This window comes from Hypanus sabinus, chromosome 23, assembly GCF_030144855.1.
Source record: "Hypanus sabinus isolate sHypSab1 chromosome 23, sHypSab1.hap1, whole genome shotgun sequence".
Lineage (NCBI taxonomy): Eukaryota > Metazoa > Chordata > Chondrichthyes > Myliobatiformes > Dasyatidae > Hypanus > Hypanus sabinus.
In genome coordinates, this window is record NC_082728.1 from 20,498,837 (window position 1) to 20,521,413 (window position 22,577).

At 42.5% G+C, this 22,577-nt stretch overlaps 1 protein-coding gene across 4 annotated transcripts; it reads right to left on the reverse strand.

Moving 5' to 3' along the window:
• Positions 1–254: 254 nt before the first annotated feature.
• On the reverse strand, positions 255–11,944 carry LOC132380017 (uncharacterized). Of its 4 annotated transcripts, none has more exons than XR_009507612.1 (3): positions 11,792–11,944; positions 2,928–7,592; positions 255–2,162 (listed from the first exon to the last, which is right to left on the reverse strand). XR_009507612.1 is itself a non-coding variant. In XM_059948474.1 (3 exons), exon 3 carries the CDS (start codon positions 2,478–2,480, stop codon positions 1,455–1,457), a length of 1,026 nt encoding a protein of 341 aa, XP_059804457.1. In that variant the 5' UTR covers positions 2,481–3,141; positions 3,535–7,592; positions 11,792–11,944; the 3' UTR covers positions 255–1,454. The 4 variants fall into 4 exon arrangements, 3 of the variants coding, with proteins under 3 accessions (XP_059804457.1, XP_059804456.1, XP_059804458.1); XM_059948474.1 differs by having other exon boundaries at positions 255–3,141; positions 3,535–7,592; XM_059948473.1 differs by having other exon boundaries at positions 255–7,592.
• Between the last annotated feature and the right edge of the window lie 10,633 nt (positions 11,945–22,577).

The following is a 22,577-nucleotide window of genomic DNA, read 5'->3' on the forward strand; positions in this document are numbered from 1 at the left end:
CACTCAATGGGCCAAATGGCCGAATTCAACTCTAATATCTTATGGTCTTTTATCAAGCCTGACGTCCTGCTTGGGATGTTGGATTTACCCAGAATGGAAGCAGGGGCACTTAATGGATCACGTCAAAGAAAACCATCCTCATGGCACAAGGTTCTCTGTGAATTAAACAAGATTTTTTTTTTGATGTGTACAATTCTGCAGTTGAAGTTGAGAAAAATCTTCCAGTAACAACAAAAGATTGTGGTGATATTTAAATCATTTATTAGCCCAATGATAAATTAAAAATACAATATGCATTATTAAACATCTGAGAAAGATACTAAATACAAAAGAATGTGAGGTCACTTTTTTCCTATTCTATCAAAATTGTTTCTATGTCAATAACTTTTCTCCAGTATCATGTAACTAAAGTTCTTTTATCTTAGAGATACATAAATATCCCAGTTACATAAAGGTAATGATGTTGTGGCACTCTGGGGGTGGTTGACAACACGCACCAGCGTTCCTAGTGGCCAGCGCTATATTGTTCTTGATTTTAAATGCTTTTGTGGGTTTATGGTGGGATGTTCCAGTTTGCTTGTTACATTTTAGCTTGGGTTATACAGTTATTTGCTTGTGTGGTTGTGGGTCACTCTGACTGTAACTGGACTGTGTAATAATCACCTCCCCCATCTGTATGTGACTACGTTCCCCCTCGGTCTGTTTTTGTGCTTGTCGCAATAAAAACGTCTGTCGAGTTAAACGAGCTTTTCTCATCTGTCATCACGGACCGAATGCTCGCCACAATATTTTAGAGCATCTCATCAGAGCAGTGGAATTCTGTTCCTGTCATTACTGGCACTGTCCATCATTAATTTTCACTTGACTCTGTGATCTAATATAATTGGTCCAGCTTCTGGAGAGTCCTTGTGTTTTGTATTATCCGTCTCCTGAATTAACTTAAAATTTTGTGTCCAAAAATGTTTAAATCCACACTTGAGAATTTATTAGTTGATAGATTCCTTACTCTTCTAGAAAAAGTAAGCCTTAGGTTTCCCATCTGAAGGGCTGACACACTGGGAGAATTTTGTACAAATAACTGTTGTAGTATGTTTTTTGTAAATCCTGCATTGGACTGAAATGTAGCCAGTGCACTATTAACAGATTGTGGGGTTGAATCTTCACTTGGTGGGAACACAAATCAGCATCGTTATTCCAAATTAGTCCAGCTACTGTCAGAAATTCCACATTTCTTCTGTGTGCACTTGATGTCGAAAGATTCCCGGTTTGTCCACAAAGCAGTTGCCTCACCATTCAGTGACTGCTCATTCACTGTCACGTTGCGGGATGAAGATAATGGAGTTTCCAAACCTGTTATCGAAGTTTTCAGACTATCCAAGTTCACTTCCAGTTCAGTGATGTACAGTCACTGAGATTGGTTGGTTTGTGGTCGATCTTTGGACAAATCCGACCTTCTATTCAATTATTTCACTGCCCATATCGAGTGGGACATTTACAAGCAGCTTCTGTGAAGAACGGGTCCACTTTCTTGACAATACTGGACTTCCACTCAGAGCTATGTTGGGTACCATGAAACCTCTATTTTGGCTTTTTAGTGAGCTGTTCACCTGCTTCCTTCCCTTCTGACACTGGGATACTTGACCTCCAGAGTCGGAACAGACTGGAATTCTCTTGGAGCAGGAACTTGTATTCTTTCCTTTAGGCTGTTCTTTATTAAAGCAATAAACTTTAAGTTTACTAATTAGATCAACATCATTTCTTGTGTCGGTTTTATTCTCCTCGGATAGGCTATCACAGTAGGACAACAATTCAGCCGTTTTTGCAGGGCTCACATTCCTGGCTGCTGAAATATAATTGTGTTTGGAAACAGGATTAAAAGGCAAAGAGGAAGCAGATGACAGAGATGGATCAGGGTTTAATAAGGTGTTCTGCGACATAACGTTTCCTAAGTCAGTACTTCTTTCCCTGGTATTTTTGCAAACTTCACTTGCACATAAAATAACTTCCTTATCAGAAAGCTTTACAGCTTCCCCTTTGAAATGTAAACTCTTCTGCAGTGTTTGTTGTTTCTGCTTATCTCGATACTCCCTTGATTTTTTCAATAAGCTCTGCAGGCTGGGTGCAATTGTTTCCGAAGGTGAATCCCCATTCAGGCTGATCTCCTTAGCAGCAAGATGGAAGAGATCCAAGTTAGCACCACTAGTTTCATTGTCCCTGGGTGTTACTTCAGAGTCATCGCTCTGAACCTGACATACATGTGCTTCTTTTGAACTGGTTGCTTTATGTTTTGCCCTTTTTGTTTTACGTACGGTGACAGTTCGAAGAGCATGATCAGCTATCCTTTGAAAGCCACCTGATTCAGGTTCATTACTTTTGCTCCTGCTGACCCTTGGACTCTTCCTCGCCAGTTGATCCAAGCAGGAAGATCCAGCGTGGTATTTTGAAATACCCGACTTTATTTTAATCAGGTCAGAGGTCATTTTTACAGGATCTCTCTCAACGTTTGTTGAGCATGCTTCTCCAATCTCATCAGTGACCTGGGCAAAGTTAGGCTCAGTTATTCAGGTCAAGTCTAAATAAATTCATATATGTCATAATATACTATTTGAGATTTGTTTTCTTGCAGGCATTCACAACAGAACGGAGAAACACAACAGAATCCATGAACAACTACACACAAAGTCCGATAAACAAACGATGTGCAAAAGAAGTCTGTGCAATAGATTAACAGATAAGTAAATACAGACAGACAAACTATGCATGCATACCAACAGGCATGGAAATGAATAATGTCCCCAAATTTCATCAATTTTTCACTCTTTGTGTGACTAAAACAAAACTATTAACTAGGCTCAGTCATAGCTCAGAGCTGGAGGAGTGCTCCTCCATGGCCAGGCATGTACAGTGCTGTGGTGAACTACATATACCTGTCTGGACACGACCCCTGCTGATTGCTCCTGTGGCTCCTCCCACAGACCCCGGTATAAAGGCGATTGGAGCCTGTGCCCTGCCCTTATTCTCTAGGATGTAGTGTGGTGGTCAATCGCTGCTTGTTCTTTCTTCCAGCCAATAAAAGCCTATATCTCGCCTCACGTCTCGGTGAGTTATTGATGGTGCATCAAGTGCGAAAGGGTCTCTACCCTGGGAGAGAATAAAAGCATTCCATCTAAAACAAATTATAAGAAATGTTTCAAACAGGTCTTGCATGCTTCCTGGAAGGGAAAATGAGCAAAGTTTACAGATAATGGCAAATCCATAGATAAATATGGCATACAGCACACCATTTATGTTCAGTGAGATTGCTTCTTGCTCTTCTAACTTCAGAAAGCAGAGGCCTAACTCACTCGGTATGCCCTCATGCAATAAACCTTCCATCTCTGGAGTGGCAAGGTCATATCCATCAATACTGCTTTGCCCATGCTAACATTAGTGAGTACAGGCATCTGCAGTGCCTTCAATGAATTCAGTATTCACAGACTTTGTTAAACATACCTTCTACCTAGTCGATTTAAATAACAAACAAAGAGGCCTCACCGGCAAACTACAAACCAGCTTGCATGCTTCTCCGTTGGATGGTGCATGCACGTTGTGTATCAGTGTACTTCTTTGCGTCTCAGGCAGTTTTTCGTTTGAGGTTTTACTGAGGTTCCTGGATTTCATCTGATATTCGCGCATCTCTTTCTTTTGTTCTGAGGAAAGCTGGAAGGAATTAGTGTGACGTGATTGATGTTTCTGCATGGCCGCACAGCAGCATGGCAGTCAGCATAATGCTAGCGACCGGGGTTCAATTCCCGCTGCTGTCTGGAAGGAGTTTATACATTCTCCCCGTGATCATGTGGGTTTCCTCTGGGTTCTCTCGCTTTACTCACACAGTCCAAAGACGCATGGGTTGGTAAGTCAATTGGTCACATGGTGGCAAGGGTTCATGGGCCAGAAGGGCCTGTCCCTGTACTGTATCCCTAAGTAAAAATAAAAAGTACATAACAGACACCACTTCACCCCTCCCACAAATTCTCCATGTAACGTTCACTCTATACTTCCCCCTCTCCCTAATAACCTACCACTTACCTAAACTTGAGGGGCAAGTCATAACTTACCAATATATGTATGAAGGAAAATGGAGAACCTGGACAAAATCCCCATAAGCGAGGAACATAGAAATCTATAGCACATTGCTGGCCCTTCAGCCCACAATGTCATGCTAACCATGTAACTTACTCTAGAAACTGCCTAGCTTTTCCCCAGCACATAGCCCTCTATTTTCCTAAGCTCCATGTACCTATCTAAGAGGCTCTTAAAATACCCTGTTGTATCTGCTTCCACCACTGCTACCAGTAGTGCATTCCATGAACCCACCACTCTCTGTGTGAAAAACTTATCTCTGACATCCCCCTTGTACTTACTTCCAAGCAATCTTAAAACTATGCGCCCTCGTGTTAGCCATTTCAGCCCCGGGAAAAAGCCTCTGGCTATCCACACGCCCTCATAATGCCCCTCATCATCTTATGCACCTCTCTCAGATCACTTCTCATCCTCTGTCACTCCAAGGAGAAAAGGCAACGTTCACTCAAACTATTCTCATAAGGTACGCCCTCCAATCCAAGCAACGTCATTGCATATCTCCTCTGCACTCTCTCTATAGTATCAACATCCTTCCTGTAGTGAGGTAACCAGAACTGAACACAGTACTCCAAGTGGGGTCTGACCAAGGTCTTATATAGCTGTAACATTACCTCACGGCTCTTGAACTTAATCCCATGGTTGGTGAATGCCAACCGTATGCCTTCTTAACCACAGAGTCAACCTGCGCAGCAGCTTTGAGTGTCCTATGGACACAGTCTCCAAGATCTCTCAGATCCTCCACTCTGCCAAGAGTCTACCATTAACATTATATTCTGTCTTCAAATTTGACCTACCAAAATGAACCACTTCACACTTATCTGAGTTGAAGTCCATCTACCACTTCTCAGTCCAGTTTTGCATCCTATCAATGTCCCGCTGTAACTCCTGACAACCCTCCAGACTATCCACAACACCCCCAACCTTTGTGTTATCAGACAACTTACTAACCCACCCTTCTACTTCTTCATCCAGGTCATTTATAAGAATCACAAAGAAGAGTGGTCCCAGAACAGATACCTGCAGAACACCACTGGTCACCGACCTCCATTCAAAAGGAACATGCAAACTCCACACAGACAGCAACGGGGAGGTCAGGACTGTACCTGAGATGCAGGAGCTGCGAGACAATCACTCTACTTCCTACACCATTCTGCTGCCCTTTCTCCTAAGTTTATTTCTGTATCAGACAGTAAGTAATTATCTTTACAGCCAGTCATTAGTATTTGATGGTCCCCTCTAATTCCACAACCCCTGTCATCAGCCAGACGGGCAACTGCTGCATGGAAACACCATCAGCTGCAGGTTCCCCTCTTGACGGCCATCTTGAAAATGCCATCTTGATTTGGAAAGAGATCATTGTTTATTTACTGGGTCTAAATCCTGGAAGCTCCTACTCAACAGCACAGTGAGAACACATTCACAAGAGATAGTGCAGGAGATCAAGGATGAGGACAATTTGGGATGAGTAACAATTACTCTTCTGCCAGCAGCACCTAGATTCTGAAAAGTTAATAAAATTAATCAATGGGCTAGATTTCACGATCTAGAGCAAAACACCTGCTGCAGACAGCAACGTCTAAATAAATTTTCTTCCAACAACCAAAAGCTAAAGAGACAACTGGCTCTACCTCAGCAAGTACCTGTGCTATCTAATACAATGTTTTCATCAATGATTGAATGGCAGAGCAGACTGGATGGGCCAAATGGCCTACTTTTGCTCCTATATCTTATGGTCTTATGTCCTCAAAGGTGATTAAAATTTGTCAGGCCCCGACGTTTCTGAAAATCATCAAGATTCTTTTCTGTTCGTAAAGATTAGCTTTATTTGTCCCAAGTACATGAAAACATCGACACTACAGTGAAATGCATTGTTTGCGTCTTCTGTCAAGGATGCGTTGGGGGCAGTGTCGCTAACACAGCATGTCCACAATTTGCTAACCCTAATCCATATGACTTTGGAAGGTGGGAGGAAACACACACGGTCATGGAGAGGATGTACAAGCTCCTTAATGGTGGCATGATTGAACCTGGGCCATTGGCGCCATAATACTGTTACACTAACTGTGCGGCCCTCATACATTTTTTAGACATTCATAATCTATTAAGACCATTTGAAAACTTGAAGCTAAACCGTAAAGGTAAAAGAGCTTAAAATACACACAGAACTAAAAGAAAATTATGAGCAAACACACCCTTTTGTTCCATTTGAGACTGGGCTGCAGAGGGAAAATTGCATCGAACAGTTTGTCCTCAGGGAAGTTGCTTTGTTGCTTAGTATGTTCTGTTGTGTTGGGTGCTGTGTGGTTCTGCCAAGCATGGTGGGCATGCTAGGTTCCTGCTGGAACTTGTGAAGCCACATGGGTGCCATTAACGCAAATTACGCATTTTACTGTACGCTTCAATGCACGTGATAAAGAAACCTGAATCTGGTAGGAATAATAAAGACGGGGCCGATTTTCTAAATGGGGAAAGAATTCAGAAATTGGAGACGGAAAGATTCAGGATTCCCTTCAAGTTAGCTTGCAGGTTTGGTCAGCGGTAAAGAAGGCAAGTGCAATGTGAGCATTCATTTCGAGAGGGCTAGAACACGAAAGCAAGGATGTGTTGCTGAGGCTTGCTGAAGCATTTGAAATGTTGTAAGCGATTTTGAACATGTATCTGAGGAAAGATGTACTGGCCCTGAAGAGGATTCAGAGAGGATTTACAAGAATGAAAGGCATAACCAATGAGGAACATCTGATTATCTCAGGGATTGTGCACATTGGAATTCAGAATTGGAACCTACTGGATATTGAAATATCGAGACAGGGTGGACAAGGAGAGGATGCTTCCATTAGTATGACAGTCAATAATCAGTGGGCACAGCTGCATAATAAAGAGATGTCGCTTTAAAACTGAGATGAGGAGTTCCTTCAGTTAGATATTAGGGAATTTGTCAAATTTGCTGCCACAGAAGGCAGTGGAGGCTAATTTATTTGGGTGTACGTAAGACAGAAATTGATAGGTTCTTGATTGGTAAAGGGGTTCAGAGTTATGGAGAGAAGATGGAAGAATGGAGTTGAAAAAAACAGCCATGATTGATTGGCAGACCAGACTCAGTGGGCTGAAGAGCCTGATTCAGCTCCTATGTCTTATAGTAATAGGTAGCAGGGAATTACTGTAACTTTTAAATAAACTGACAAATATTCTCTTTATTTCAAACATCTTGTTATTCATGATTATAATAGGATAATAACACTGCAATCAAACATTTCTGAACACAAGTCAATTAAATCTACAAATAAACAAGGAACTAATTAAACCTCATGGCAAGCCCATGATCACTTGCCATAGGTGAAAGTATGGCGACACCATGGAACCGAATCAAAGAGTCTCCGGAGCTTGCTGCTGGCAGTGAACTTCCCTCCATCATGACCTTGGCTTTGATTTGATCAAGATAAGCTTTGCAGAACTCTTCGTAGCTCTCCATTCTGCACAAAAAACATTGTGTATATTAAATTCACCGGTGGCGCGGAGTCAGGAGGTTTATTTGGAGAGCGCTTCTTGAAAAGTATCAATGAAATCAACTTCCTAGGAAGATAAAATTTTAATCAGTGCATACTCACAATTATTCATAGTCATTTTCTCAGAATAATATTTTATTATGACACTGAAGATAGTCATTTGGCCCAAGGTGCCAGCTCTCAGAGAATTCCTATCAATCCTATGCCTCCACTTAATATCCTGTAACATATTCTCTCTCATATCAAGCCCCTCTTGATTTTGCTGCCAACTGTCTACTCAGGGCCAAGTAACCTGTATGATGTCTCTAGGATGTGGGTGCAGACCTGAACACCCAGAGGAAAACCATGTGCCCAGGGAGAGAATGTGCAAACTCCACACACTCTGGAAATCAGGTTCAAACCTAGTCACTGGAGTTGGAAGGCAGCAGCTCCTCCTGCTACTCCACTGTGCTGCCCACAAGAAACTGGACATTAATTTGCCACTCATTGTACTTAAACCTCAGGTGCTGAGAGCTATAAAGATTACCAACTGGGAAACTGAGCCTGGGTGACAAAGGGGGCTCAATCAATGAGGATGTCAAATTAACAGAAAATTTTATACACAGAATTGGGAACAGACTTCTTCAAGCTGAAACATTCACTCTGTTTCTCTTTCCACAGATGCAGTCTGATCCACTAGGTGTTTTCAGCAGTTTCCACTTTTATTTCGGATTTACGGCAGGTTTTTGAATTTGATTCCCATTCCTCTTTCTTTATTGGTAATTTATTCTCCTCACCCACACCCATCAGTTCCTTGTTGATCCTCTTGGCCATTACTCTTTGTTGTTGCTCAGTTGTTAAGTTGAGTCCAACTCTTCATGACCTCATGATCTCCTGCACACCAAGCCTTCTTGTTGGAAATTGCCTCTCTAAGATGCCCCAAGGTCATACACGTTGTCTGAGTAATATTATCTATCCATTGTAGCCTCTGTCAGCCTCTCCTTCTCTTACCTTCTGTTTACCTAACACAAGAGTCTTCTCCAAGGAATCCTATCTTCTCAAGATGTGGCCAAAATATTTGGGCTTTTGTCTCATAATCAAGCCTCCTAGTGATCAGTCTGACTGTATTTCTTCAAGTATTGACTTGTTGGATCTTCTTGCTGTCCAACAAACTTTTAACACTTTCCACCAACATCCAAGTTCATAGACGTTGATTCTTTTGTATTCTGCCTTACTAATAGACCAGCTCTCACAGCCATACATCACAACTGGAAATACCATTGACTTGACAACATGGATCTTCGTGGGCAATGTTATGTCTCTGCTCTTCAGTATTTTATCTAAATTTGCCACTGCTGCCCTCCCCAGAAGTAAGCACCGTTAATTCTGTAGAAATCTTTGAACCGAAGAAGAGAAGATCCATCATTGCTTCCAATTCCTTCCCAAGAATATGCCATGGAGGTGGAGGACAGATTCAACGGATGAAACCTGGTAGAGAGAAAGCTAGAAGAACTATGGATGGAAGTAAGGAGCATTATGCAAGAGGTGGCAACAAAAAATATTGCAAACAAAAAGAAGGCCAGGAAAGCACAATGGGTTTCTGCAGAGGCCCTACAAGTGGCTGAGCGGCGAAGAGAAGACCGCTGGAGATTGGAGATTGGAACAAATACCTCTAACTGAATACAAAGTTGAAGAAGATAGCAAGGAAAGATAAGGAAACTTACTTAAAGCAGTGATGCAATGCAAAGAAGCTGAAGAAGCCAATGGAATTGGAAAAACAAGAGATCTATTCAAGAAGATTTCAGAAATCGAAGGAACATCTCATGCAAAAATGAGAATAGTAAAAGACAAAGAAGGAAAGGACCTTACAGAAGTAGAAGACAGCAGAAAGAGATGGCAGGAATACAGGAAATATCCCAACAGCAAAGACACCTGCAATGACTCCCTCATCAATCTAGAGCCGGGCATACTGGAAAGTGAATTCGAATAGGTGGTAGAAAACCTTGCCAATAATAAGGCTGCAAGATGTGATAGGATTTCAGCTGAATTGTTTAAAACCTTAAAAGATGGTGCTGTAAAAGTGTTGCATGCAATTTGCCAGCAGAAGTGGAAAAGCAATCATGGCCTTTAGAGTGGAAAAGATCAGTTTATATCCCAATTCCCAAGAAAGGAAATGTAATGAAATGTTCAAATTACCGAACGATTTCACTAATTTCACATGCTAGTGAGGTAATGTTAAAGATCATGCAAGCAGGACTGCAGCAATAATGGAGCGATAACTGCCAGATAGATGTACAAGCTGCTTTTAGAAGAGGCAGAGGCACCAGAGACCAAATTGCTAACCTACCCTGGATAACGAAGATATAGAGGGAATTCCAGAAAAGTATTTATCTATGTTTTATTGACTACTCTAAAGCCTTTAACAGTGTGGACCACAATAAACTATGGCAAATCCTTAAAGGAATGAGGATACCTGGACATCCGATCCTCCTTATCAGAAACTTGTATGAAGATCAAGAAGCAACAGTTAGAACTGAACACGAAACAACAATCTGGTTCAAGATTGGGAAAGGAGTGCAACAAGGCTGCATTCTGTCACCCTACTTACTTATTCTATATGCTGAACACACCATGAGGAGCACTGGTCTAATGGACTCAAATGGTGGAATCAAAATTGCTGGACAAAATATTAACAATCTCAGATATGCAGACGATACTACTCTAATGGCTGAAAGTGAGGAGGATCTGAGGAAGCTTTTAAACAATCAAGCAGCCCTATTAACTCCGTGGCCATTATTCTACCCTGGGTAATTTACAGTATCCGGTTCACAGATCCAGACACCTTTGGGATGCAGGAGGAAATCCAAGCACCTGGAGAAAATGCACAGGGTCATGAAGAGAATGAGTAAACTCTTCACCAGCAGCAAGCATGCTGAAGATTCCATGATGTGGAGCTTCTCCTCCCTCTGGCTGCACTTCTACCTCCTGCTCCTTCCCTTCGGTTGTCCAGTGCAGAGGTTGCAGTCAGGTTGGAGGACCTGCTTATTGGCCAGGCTATGCTCGGTATCAGGGATGGTAGTCCAAACTACCCGAGAGTCCCTAGAAATAGTACCTGATCCTTCAACCAAATACTCTGTAGCCTTTCTATCTCGACATCAAATCAAATGCAACAACTTCACAAAACCATCCACTGCTTCTTCAAAGCAGCAAAGCGACCCAAGCATCTTTACAGAACTTTAATAACTGTTGGCATTGCCCCACAAACTGGTAGTCGGGCCTTCATCATCATTATGTGTCATGTATGATGTGGGCGATCATGATCTTTATGACCATGATTGTTCTTGGCAATTTTTTTCTACAATAGTGGTATGTCATTGCCTTCTTCTGGGCAGTGTCTTTACAAGACAGGTGACCCTCAACCATACCAATTCTCTTCAAAGATTTTCTGTCTGGTATCAGTGGTTACATAGCCATACGCATCAGTTGCTCCCAAGGCTTCTGATCACCCTGATTTGCGGGGGGGGGGGGGGGGGGGGGTGGGGGGTGGTCTTAAGAATACCTTGCCCAAGGGTGACCTGCAGACTAGAAAGGGGGTAGGGGGTAGGAGTGCCTTCCACCTCCTTTGGAAGAAACATATCTCCACCCCCCCCCCCCCACCGAGATATTTCAGGTAGAAGATCAAACCATTGGTCTAAAGGGGAAGATTTTAAGGAGGTTTTTGAAGAATAGAGAGGCAGGACAGGGAGCCAGAGTCTGGACCCCTGGTAGCTAAAGTCTGACAATATTGCATGATTGAGCGTTGCCAGGGTTGCTGGAGACTAAGGGGCGAGACTTAGGAGAATTATAAAACTGGCGAGACAGATGAATGGCCCTTTGTGCACGTTGGGGTACAGGCAGCGGAGTTTTATTCTGACCTTCGGTCTTTAGAGGATAGAAATTGGGAACCCAGCCACTTGTGGCTGCGGGGTGGGGGGGGGGGGTGGCAATGGCAAGTAGTAAAACGCTAAAAAAAAATCCAGCCATTTACTCCAGTCTGAGCAATAATTACTTCCTTTTCCTTAGGTGTTTTGTTTCTTGGGTAGGTTTGTGCAAAGCACGAAACGGAACCTAGGTGTTGGCAGGATGTTATGTCGAACCAATGACATCGGAGTGTCATAATTGACAGGTGTCAGGGCAGGATTACAGACCTTGCATGCATCTCTTCAGAAATACACGCTTTGCTCTTTTTCCTCCGGCTCACCCGGGTAGGCTGGTGCAGTTTAAACTAGGAAGGCATCGTTTCGAGCCACCCAGCAGTACAAACCGAATTCACTCCTGGTCCGGTGCCCAGCGTCCGCCCCTCTCTCCAGGCAACTTACAATCACCGGAGCCGGAGGCAGCAGAACGGGATTCACTCCCAGTCAGTGGGGTCAGCCTCTCAACACAGCCGAGCATGTTCGGTTACTATAACAACCCCAGAATCGCAAAGAAATTGAAGACGCTGGGATTTCAACTTAAAAGGGAGTCTGACAGTAACCCGGCGCAGATTTGTTGAAGATTATGAAAGATTACGGTGGATAAAGAATAATAAACCAGGATCCTGGAAACACTTAGCAAGTCAGGATCTTAAAGCGAGGATTCAATTCATATTTCACCAGAGTGGCCGGCCATTATAACTCCCTTCACAGGTGCATGGTGACAGCTTTATTTCAGATGTACAGCAGTACTTTGTTTTAGGTGTAGAATGGGTTTCCACTGGACAGCCAAGGGCAGAAATACAACACAGTCACCCCTAAATTAAGTCGTAAATGCAAGGGGGTACCTCTCTTCCTCTGGAGTGTGTAAGCATGTGAAGTGCTGCTGCTGCAGTTGCACAGTGAGAGCAGGTTGCACAGATGCATCCAGAGGGGGGCTGGCCTTAGCATTGAAGAAGGAGGGTTAGCACGGATTTGCCCCAATTCCTGCCACTTTCTGTAAGGAAACTGTACTTTCTTGCCGCAGCTGCTCCGGTTTCCTCCCACAGTCCGAAGACGGGTTAGGGTTAGTAAATTGTGGGCATACTATGTTTGTGCCGGAACCATGGCAACACTTGCACATATTCCGACTGTGTGTTGGTCATGGATGAAAATGACACATTTCTCTGTATGTTTGATGTGTACGTGACAAAGCTAAACTTTAATAGATGAGGAGGGGTGCAGACAGTCTGTGGAGTACTAACACACCTCTTTCTGTTCACAGTATACACACACATAAATATATGATTACATATGTACATGTTTAACTTAGATATACAGTGTGGTGTTAACAGGCCCTTCTGGCCCCAAGCCACACTGCCAGCCAGCAACCCAGTTCAATCGGAGCCTAATTCTCATATAGCTGTCCAAATTGTCAGTCAAGTCACTTTTTATTGTCATTTCGACCATAACTGCTGGTACAGTACACAGTAAAAATGAGACAATGTTTTTCAGGACCATGGTGCTACATTAAAGAACACAAAAACTACACAAGATTACAGACCTATCCAGGACTACATAAAGTGCTCAAAACAGTGCAGGTATTACAATAAATAATAAACAAGACAATAGGCACAGTAGAGGGCAGTAGGCTGGTGTCAGTCCAGACTCTGGGTATTGAGGAGTCTGATGTCTTGGGGGAAGATACTGTTACATTCTCAGTGGAAGTAATCATGCTTTTTAAAAACTGCATTTACATGCACGCACATGTACACACACTTTAAATTGGGGGAAAGGAAATATCTCGGGCTGCAGATGGATGAATTGTTACAAAGTCATGAAAAATCAAATAGGAGTCTTGGAGAGGGAGCAGGGATAATGAATGCAATATTCAATCTGTACAAGAAATTATTTAAACTTTACAATTCTAAATTCTCTATTGAGGGTACACATATTATGATGCTTCACAAGTGATAGGAGATGTGTTTATGAAGAAAAGGTTAGAAATTAGACTCCTCGTATTGGAAGTTTAAGAAGAAGCTTAGAGAAGAAGAAGGTTTAGAGTATTGAAGATAATTGAGAAGAAAAAATATTTCTTCTGGAAAAACTATGAGCATAAGGACATAGTTTTTAGAAAAGCAGAGATCAGCCATATACCCCTTTGAACCTGGTTCATCATTCAATGGTTATATGTGTCAAGTATATACAAAACAGCGATGCAATCATAAGGAAAGTGTGCCAGCAACTTAACTTTCTGAGGAGATGGAAGAGGTTTGGCTTGTCACCAAACACCTAACAATCTTCTACAAATAGACCTCCTGAGGAAGGTACCAAAGATGTCCACCACCAGGGCCATATCATTGTCTCACAGCCACTATCAGGCAGGAGGTACGGAAGCCTGAGGTCCCACACCACCAGGGCCATGAGCGGCTACTTACCTGCAAACATTTGTTTCTTGAACCAACCAGATAACTCTCTTCACTGCATTTCAGCAACATTATAACCACTTTGATTATTTTGCACTAAAGTGGATTTCAATTATTTTATAATTGTGTTCTTTATTGTAAAAGTTGTGCATAGTTGCTAAAGTTCCTTAGTTATAGCCCGGGGTGATAGTGGGGATAAGCTCTCACTATCTATTAAATGCTCCCAATGTCATGTATCTCAAATGCCCCTGACAACTAAGTCCAGTTGCTGGCCTTCATGTCTGGCTTAACTACTAAGCCTGTTGTAACCATTTCTACTGACAGGAGAACGGGCAAAGGTGGGTTACTGGCACCTTAAGATCAGTCGCTTCAGGCAGATGGGGCTCATCAGTTGTGATTGACAGCTCATTGAAGGAAGGAAAGTTCTGATCTTAAACCTCCACTGCCTTGCAGCTATACCCACTCATGGGAAAGGATTTGGGAGTAAACCCAGAGGAAAAATCTGGAGCTGGAGTTCCTCAGGCAGTCCTACATTGAGTTCTAATGCTAACTGGCAACTCCTGGTGCCAAACTGTATCGGTCTCTGCTGTTCCTTTGGATGCATCAGCTGCGTGGACAGGGGAGCCTGCTACATGGTGTGTTCTATTAAATTTTGTAAAACATTGAATGAATATCTGAACAGTTCAAAATGGCAATTTAATTCTTCCTCAGCTTGTAACATGTAGAGTGTTTGTACAAGGTAAACACTGCAGTTGTGTTAATGTCTAATGTTGTTGATAGCAGCTGGATCATTGCTTAACATGAGGATGTCTGTTAATGTCTAAATGTCAGTCACTTTGAGGGGTAGTTTGATGGATTCTTTCTTAGTGTCTGTCAAATTGACTTGATGGATTCTTTTTTCAATTTGGGCTTATTGCTTATATGTAATATTAATGTTCATTTGTAACTAAAGGAATGTCCAAAACATCAGTGGACTGATGGATACAGAGTGACCATTAAAGTGTCTAATTCACTTAAAAGGGTTTGCTGAACACTGTGTTTGAATGAAAGAAACTAGGCTGAATTAATGGCATGAGATCAAAAGATCAAAGAGTTTCCCTTTCTCTGTGTGTCTCTCTGGGCTTGTGGAATTCACATTTATTAGGGTACCTTCCCTGGGTTTGTTGGACTCCAACCAAGGACCGGAAATCGTGATCGAGGGGTAGTTTCACAAGTGAGTCATATTTCAGAGCACCCCTGACCACAGTGACAATCAGGTGATAACTAAGAATCAGGAACCCTAAAATCTTTGTGACTTGCTACGTAGCATTTGTGTGGGTTATTTGTGCTTTTTATTTTATAATAATAAATTAGGCTTAAGTTACTTTGTTGTGTTTGTATGCTTATTACTTCATTCCCAGACGCTCAATTGTTTGGGTCTAATCAACCAAGCCTGTTAAACATAGGCAACAGCTCACTCTCCATATCATACTGCCCTGACTTGCGTATCACGTAGAGAGCTGGGACGCAATATCCAAGGTTGACCCTCAACCAAAAGAGGGCCTCAAAGTTTGTTTGATTTATGTTTTTTCCTGTGAATGTTCCTATCTGATGTGATGTAATGCTGCTGAATTTAAGTTTATCATTGCACCTGTGCGTACGTGTACATATGCATAAGACAGTAAACTCAACTTTGATGCACATCATCCACTTTCCATCCCAGTATCTATAAGCTTAGATTCCCATAGTTTCTAAAATCTGTTACATATGTTTGACGGTCCTCTGTGACAGAGAATACCTGGACTTACAATCATCAGGGGAAAGAAACTTATCTTCATCAAGGCTGACTCCTTATCGGAAGTTTATAGCCCCGATCCAGGTTGATGAAACAGCCATCTATCCAGTCAATCCTTTTCAGGAAAGTCAAAAAACGTTTCACATAAAAGATTTTGAAACATAGTGTGTTTTACTGTGACCATAACTTCAACTCAGATTTTAAAAAGGATTTGGATGTTCTGTAGCGAATCTGAAAGGACATGGTTGAAATTAAAGTTTAAGTCTGAAGCTGGTTACCTGTCATTCTATTTTCTGACAGACCAATGCATTCAGGAATTTCACAATGTGGAGTTAATTTTATGATCTTGCACACATAATGAACTGCTTCCCCTCCAATCTACTTAGTCAATATTGTGCACTCATAAATCCACACCAGAATTTCCATTTGTCCTACTGGCTTTAGGGAATTCTAATGTTAGGTGAATGTCCCTTGCTCAAGTAACTATCCTAGACTGCCATCTGTTGGGGGGAAGACCTCAAAACTGCAGATCTATGAATAACGTAGGTGCACTGGTTACTTCCTGTTTTAAAACTGTGTGCTGTAATATTGCAAGTCACTTTGTTATTTTTGCATTTTTTCTCACTATTAATGTCAGGATTCTTCTTCAACCTTTACCTTCATTGGTTTGGGCCTATTTGGTCCTATTCATTGGCATGGCACATTAACCAGCAATAGTGTCTATTCATTTCTCTGATAAGTTTTCAATGCCACCTTGGGGATTTTTCCCTCAACTTTCTGCCCCTAGAGAATAGTGGATCTGTATCATTGCTTGCACTCTGATTCTAGACTCCATTGTTTTCCTTTATTCCCAGCTATAAACACATTTCTAACATCAACACCTTTGGGTTCAGGGTCTCATTTCATTCTAATGTACACTTCAGCCTGGAAAACTAATTTAAAGGTAGTTGCATCTGCCTTGTTAAAGGTGTAATATTTAATGATTCACCCTTATCTTCCACATTTTCTCCAACTTCCCAATTGTTCCTCATTTGTATTGAATGAGTACCTCCGGAAGAAAGCTAATTCTACCACTCTTCTCATTGATATCATTTTCACAACTAAAAATACAGCTCAGAATTATGTCCTTTAAACAGCTTTTTTCTTAAATAGCAAAAAAAAATTGTGTAGGTGGAAGGACCTGTAATGCCAATGTTGAATTCTTTTATAACTCACACTGATTCTTCGCCTCACTAAAAATCCTGTTTATTCCTGCTTCCTTATTTCCAGGTGTGATGTTTCTCATGACTATTTATTTGCGTGACTTTTTGTTGAATGTGATCTTCTCCCAAGGTGAATTAGTGCCTCAACAAAGCAAAAATATCTTATCCTCTGAAGGTACCTCCCTAAAATAAGGTAGAAGAAGGTCTGTCATTTCAGGATTCTACAATAGTTTAATCCTTTGTTTTGTAAGCAATATATCCCAAATGATAGTTTTAATATAAATGATAATTTTAGTACATTCACCACCATCTTTACTGATTAGATTTGACCATCCAGTTTACTAGATCTGAAGATATGAGTGTGCAGATGCTGGAATCTGGAGCAACAAACAATCTGCTGGAAGGATGCAGCAGGTCAAACAACATCTGATGGAGGAAAGGAATTGATGACATCTTGGGTGAAAAGCCAATCTGAAATTATCAGTTGTTTCTTTAGAAATTGAGAGAGCAGTTTTACATTTTGCGCATCCCTTATCCTGAGGAGGCATTGGATTGCACAGAGGGAGAGAGAGTTTAAAGGAAGTGAGTGGGGACAGCAGGCATATTTTGCATGCCACAGTTCCCAATGAGGTATTGGATTGCATCGAGGGAGAGAGAGTTCAAAAGAAGTGAGTGGGTCAGTCATCATATTTTGTGTGCCACAGTCCCTGAGGAGAAAATTGGATTGCACATAATCAAGCACTTGGCAAGATCCAATAAAAAAAGTTAAGTTTAAGCAGAGCGGCCATTGTGTGAGTGGGCCAGTGTTAGAGAGGGCAGTTGAGGCTTTGGCTCACTGAGGCTTCGGCGAGAAGAGGTGTAGGCCTTGACTAGATATTTGTTCATCATTTATTAATTCTTCCTTTCTTATTGTACATTTAGAGCAGTGGGGATGCCAGGCAGGATAGCAGGATGCACCTCTTGCAGGATATAGGAAGGCAAGGAGACCTCCATGTCCCGGACAACCACATCTGCATTAAATGCATCCAACTGCAGCTTCCAATAGAGAGGGTTAAGGAGTTGGGGCTGGAACTGAAGGAGTTCTGGGTCATTTGGGAGTTTGAGGAGTTGATAGATAGGACACACATGGAGTTGCATGGAGGCAGGACACAGACAACTGTCAGGAGGGGGATATGAGATAGGCAGCCAATACAGAGAACCCCTGTGACCATTCCCCTCAACAACAGGTATACCATTTTGGATGCTGTGGGGTGGGGTGGGAATGACCTAGGAGAGGAAAGCCACAGTGGTAAGGTCTTTGTCACTGCGTCTCAGAAGGGAAGGTGGGGGGTGGGAGGGAAGAGATGATTTGTAGTGATTCATTAGTTAGGGGAATAGAAAGGATGTTCTGTGGATGAAAATGAGATTCCCAAATGATAAGTTTCCTCCCAGGTGCCAGGGTCAGGGACATCTCAGATCAAGTCCACGGCATTCTTAAGTGGGAGGATGAGCAGCCAGGGTTCATGGTTCATGTCAGTATCAAAGTTCAAGTTCACTTTTTATTGTCATTCCAACCATAACTGCTGGTACAGTACACAGTAAAAACGAGACGACGTTTTTCAGGACCATGGTGCTACATGAAACAACACAAAAACTACACTGAACTACGTAAAACAAAACTAAAAAAAGTACACTAGACTACAGACCTACCCAGGACTGCAAAAAGTGCACAAAACAGTGCAGGCATTACAATAAATAATAAACAAGACAATAGGCACAGTAGAGGGCAGTAAGTTGGTGTCAGTCTAGACTCTGGGTATTGAGGATTCTGATGGCTTGGGGGAAGAAACTGTTACACAGTCTGGTTGTGAGAGCCCAAACGCTTTGGTGTCTTTTCCCAGATGTCAGGAGGGAGAAGAGTTTGTATGAGGGGTGCGTGGGGCCCTTCATAATGCTGTTTGCTTTGCGGATGCAGCGTGTAGTGTAAACGTCTGTAATGGCAGGAAGAGAGACCCCGATGATCTTCTCAGCTGACCTCACTATCCGCTGAAGGGTCTTGCGATCCGAGATGGTGCAATTTCCAAACCAGGCAATGATGCAGCTGCTCAGGATGCTCTCAATACAACCCCTGTAGAATGTGATGAGGATGGGGGGTGGGAGATGGACTTCCCTCAGCCTTCGCAGAAAGTAGAGATGCTGCTGGACTTTCTTTGCTACGGAGCTGTTGAGGGACCAGGTGAGATTCTCCACCAGGTGAACACCAAGGATTTATGATCTCTACCAAGGAGCCGTTGATGTTCAGCAGAGAGTGGTCGCTCCATGCCCAGGGCATTAGGTGCTAAGTTAAGTGCCAGAATCACCAGTAGTGATCTCAGGATTGCTACCCATGCCACATGCTAGAGAGGGCAGAAATATGAAGATCATACAGTTTAACGTGTGGCTAAAGAGATGGTGTAGGAGGGAGTACTTCAGATTTTTGGATCATTGGGCTCTCTTCCAGGGAAGGTGGGACCTGTACAGAAAGGACAGCTTGCAGGGGGATGGGAACCAAAGTGCTGGAACATATAGAGGAATGGTTGCGGAGAACTCTACATTCAAAGTCAGGAATCAAAAGTTAAGCTGGTGGGACCTGTGTTCTGAGCTGCGTACATTTCAATGCAATTAGTATTGTGGGAAAGGCTGAGGAGCTTAGGGCATGGCTCAGCAGATTGAATTATGATATTGTAGCAATTAGTAATGTTATGAAATCTCGTAACGGGATCACTTACCAGCAAAGATAGAGAGGTCCGTTGAAGTCTGATGGTACTATTTTTAAAAGTCTTTATTTATGAAAGGGGCACAAACGTAAGATTAATACACACACTCAAATATACGTAGTCACTACTTAATCTAAAAGCGCGGGTCTAATAATAACCATCAATAAGAAACAGCTCAATCGTTTGTCAAGGGGATAATATAAAGCCCGATGGAAATATAAGTCACTCAAATTCCTGCAGGCTTCTGGCTTTCGGGGGGGAGGGGACTGCTGGGTTTTCACTTATTGGAGAGAGAGAGAGATTGGTGAGAAAAGAAAAACTTGCCCGGGTCTTTATGAAGCAAATCCGTTGAATCAGGGGAGCGGGCTCCCCCCGTTGTTAGTTAAAAGTGGTTTTCCGTGATTCCAGCCACAGACTCCAGGCCTGGAATCTAACGCACGTGGCTTCCTTCAAAATGGCTTCTTGCTACGACGGGATCGCTATCGTGTCTTCTTGGTGCGTCTGAAGGGGTTGTCCCCCCCAGACCCTCCTTTATACTTCCTCACGGGGTCACAGGTGTCAATCAGGTTGGGATGATGCAATCTCTCTCTCAACCAGCCCACTTTGCCCGAGGGCTTTACACATGGTCTCCATGAGACAATAGTCAATGTCGCCTTATTTTGCATCCCGGTGGAACGCGGTATTCGGCACGTCTCTCTCTCTCTCTCTCCCACTTCCTGGGTCTACTGACCCCCCCTCAACTAGTGCTTTTGCGATTCTCACAAAGGAGGGGGCTGCGGACATAACAGTAAGATCTGGTTGTAGGAGGGGGCAAGCAGTTCCAGAGTTGGTTGTTTTAGATGTGATAGAGTGAGAGGGATTAAAGGGAGAGGGGTGGCATTACTAGTCAGTGGAAGTGTCACAGCACTGCTCAGACAGGATGTTCTGGAGAGTTTGTCTTGTGATACTTTATGTGTAGAAATGAGGGATATGAAAGGTACAACCACATTAACGGGATTATATTATAGACTACCCAACAGTCTGCAAGATTTAGAGAAGCAAATTTGTAGAGGAGTCAGTGACTGTTGCAAGAAACACAAGTTTTTTTTATAGCAGTTAATTTTAACTTCCCACATATTGACTGTGACTCTCGTACTGTGAAAGAGCTGAATGGGAACGAGCTTGTCAATTGTGTTCAGGAAAGCTTCCTTGATCAGTACAAAGAAGGTCCCAACCAGAGAGGGTGCAATACTCGATCTCCTATTAGGGAATGAGACAGGGCAGGTGAGAGAATTTTGTGTGGGGGAACTTTGCATCTAGTGATCATAATGCTATTAATTTCAAGGTAATCATGAAAAGGGATAGGTCCAGTCCCACGGTTGAAATTCTAAATTGGAGAAGGGCCAATTTTGATGGTATCAGAAAGGTTCTGGCAAGTGTGGATTGAGGCAGGTTGTTTTCTAGCAGAGGTGTTCCTGCCAGGTGGGAGGCCTTCAAAAGTGAAACTTTGAGAGTACAGAGTGGGTATGTTCCTGTTAGAATAAAAGGCAAGGACAACAGGTTTTCAAGAGATACTGGGGTCCTGGTTAAGAAGAAGGAGGTGCATAGCAGATGTAGGCAGGTAGGACCAAATAAGGTACTGAAGGAGTATAAGAAATGCAAGAGAACATTTAAGAAGGAACTCAGGCAAGCTAACCGGCGGCATGAGGTTGCTCCAGTAGACAAGGTGAAGGAGAATCCCAAGGTCTTCTGCAGCTATATTACGTGCAAAAGGATAGCAAGAAACAAAATTGGTCCTTTGAAGACCAGAATGGTGATCTATGCATGAAGTCAAAGGAGAGGAAATCTTAAATGGATTTTTTTTGCATTTGTATTTGCTTGGGAGTTGCACATAAAGTCTATAAAAGTGAGAAAGCAGCAGCAAGGTCATGGACTTTATACAGATTACACAGAAGGTGTTTGCTGTTTTGAGGTAAATTAGGGTGGATAAGTTCCCAGGGCCTGACAAGATATTCCTTCAGACTCTAAACCATGAAATTATAAGCCGGTGAGCCTGACATCAGTAGTGGGAAAGTTATTAGAAGGCATTCTAAGGGACCGATATACAAGTATTTGGATAGACTGAGACTGATTAGGTATAGTCAATGTTGCTTTGTGCACACTAGGTTGTGTCTAGCACATTTTATCAAGCTTTTTTTTTGAGGAAGTTACCAGGGAAGTTGATGAAGACAAGGCAGTGGATGTTGTCTATATGGACTCTAGCAACGCTTTTGACAATGTCTCACATGAGAGATTGGTCATGAAGGTTCAGTCACTTGGTACTTGGATCAGATAGTAAATTGGATTGGACATGGGCTTCACAGGAGAAGCCAGAGAGTGGTAGCAGATGGTTGCCTCTCTGACTGGATGTCTGTGACTTGTGGTGTGACATAGGGATTTGTGTCTGGTCCATTGTTGTTTGTCTCTATATCCACGACCTGGATGATAATGTGGAAAACTGGATCAGTATACTTGCAGATGACACCAAGAATGGGGATGTAGAGGATTAAGGAAGACTATCAAAGCTTGCAGCAGGGTCTGGATCAGCATGAAAAATGGGCTGAAAAAATGACAGATGTGTGACAAGTGTGAGGTGCCACACATTGGAAAACCAAGTAGAGTAGATCTCACATGGTGAAGGGTAGGGCACTGAGGAGTACGGTAGAACAGAGGGATCTGGGAATACAGATCCATAATCCATTGGAGGTGGCTTTACAGGGAGATAGAGTTGTAAAGAAAGCTTTTGACACATTAGTTTTCAGAAGTCAAAGTATTGAGTACAGGAGATGGGATGGTATGTTGAAGTTGTATTCAGAATTCTCTTGCACTCAAAATCCATGAAGTTTTTTTTTACAATGTTACATTTCAGCAAAACCTCCAAGATGA

Excerpts from the sequence above, each read along its gene's own strand:
- LOC132380017 (XM_059948474.1), bottom strand. The coding sequence starts at position 2,480 with ATGACCTCTGACCTGATTAAAATAAAGTCGGGTATTTCAAAATACCAC.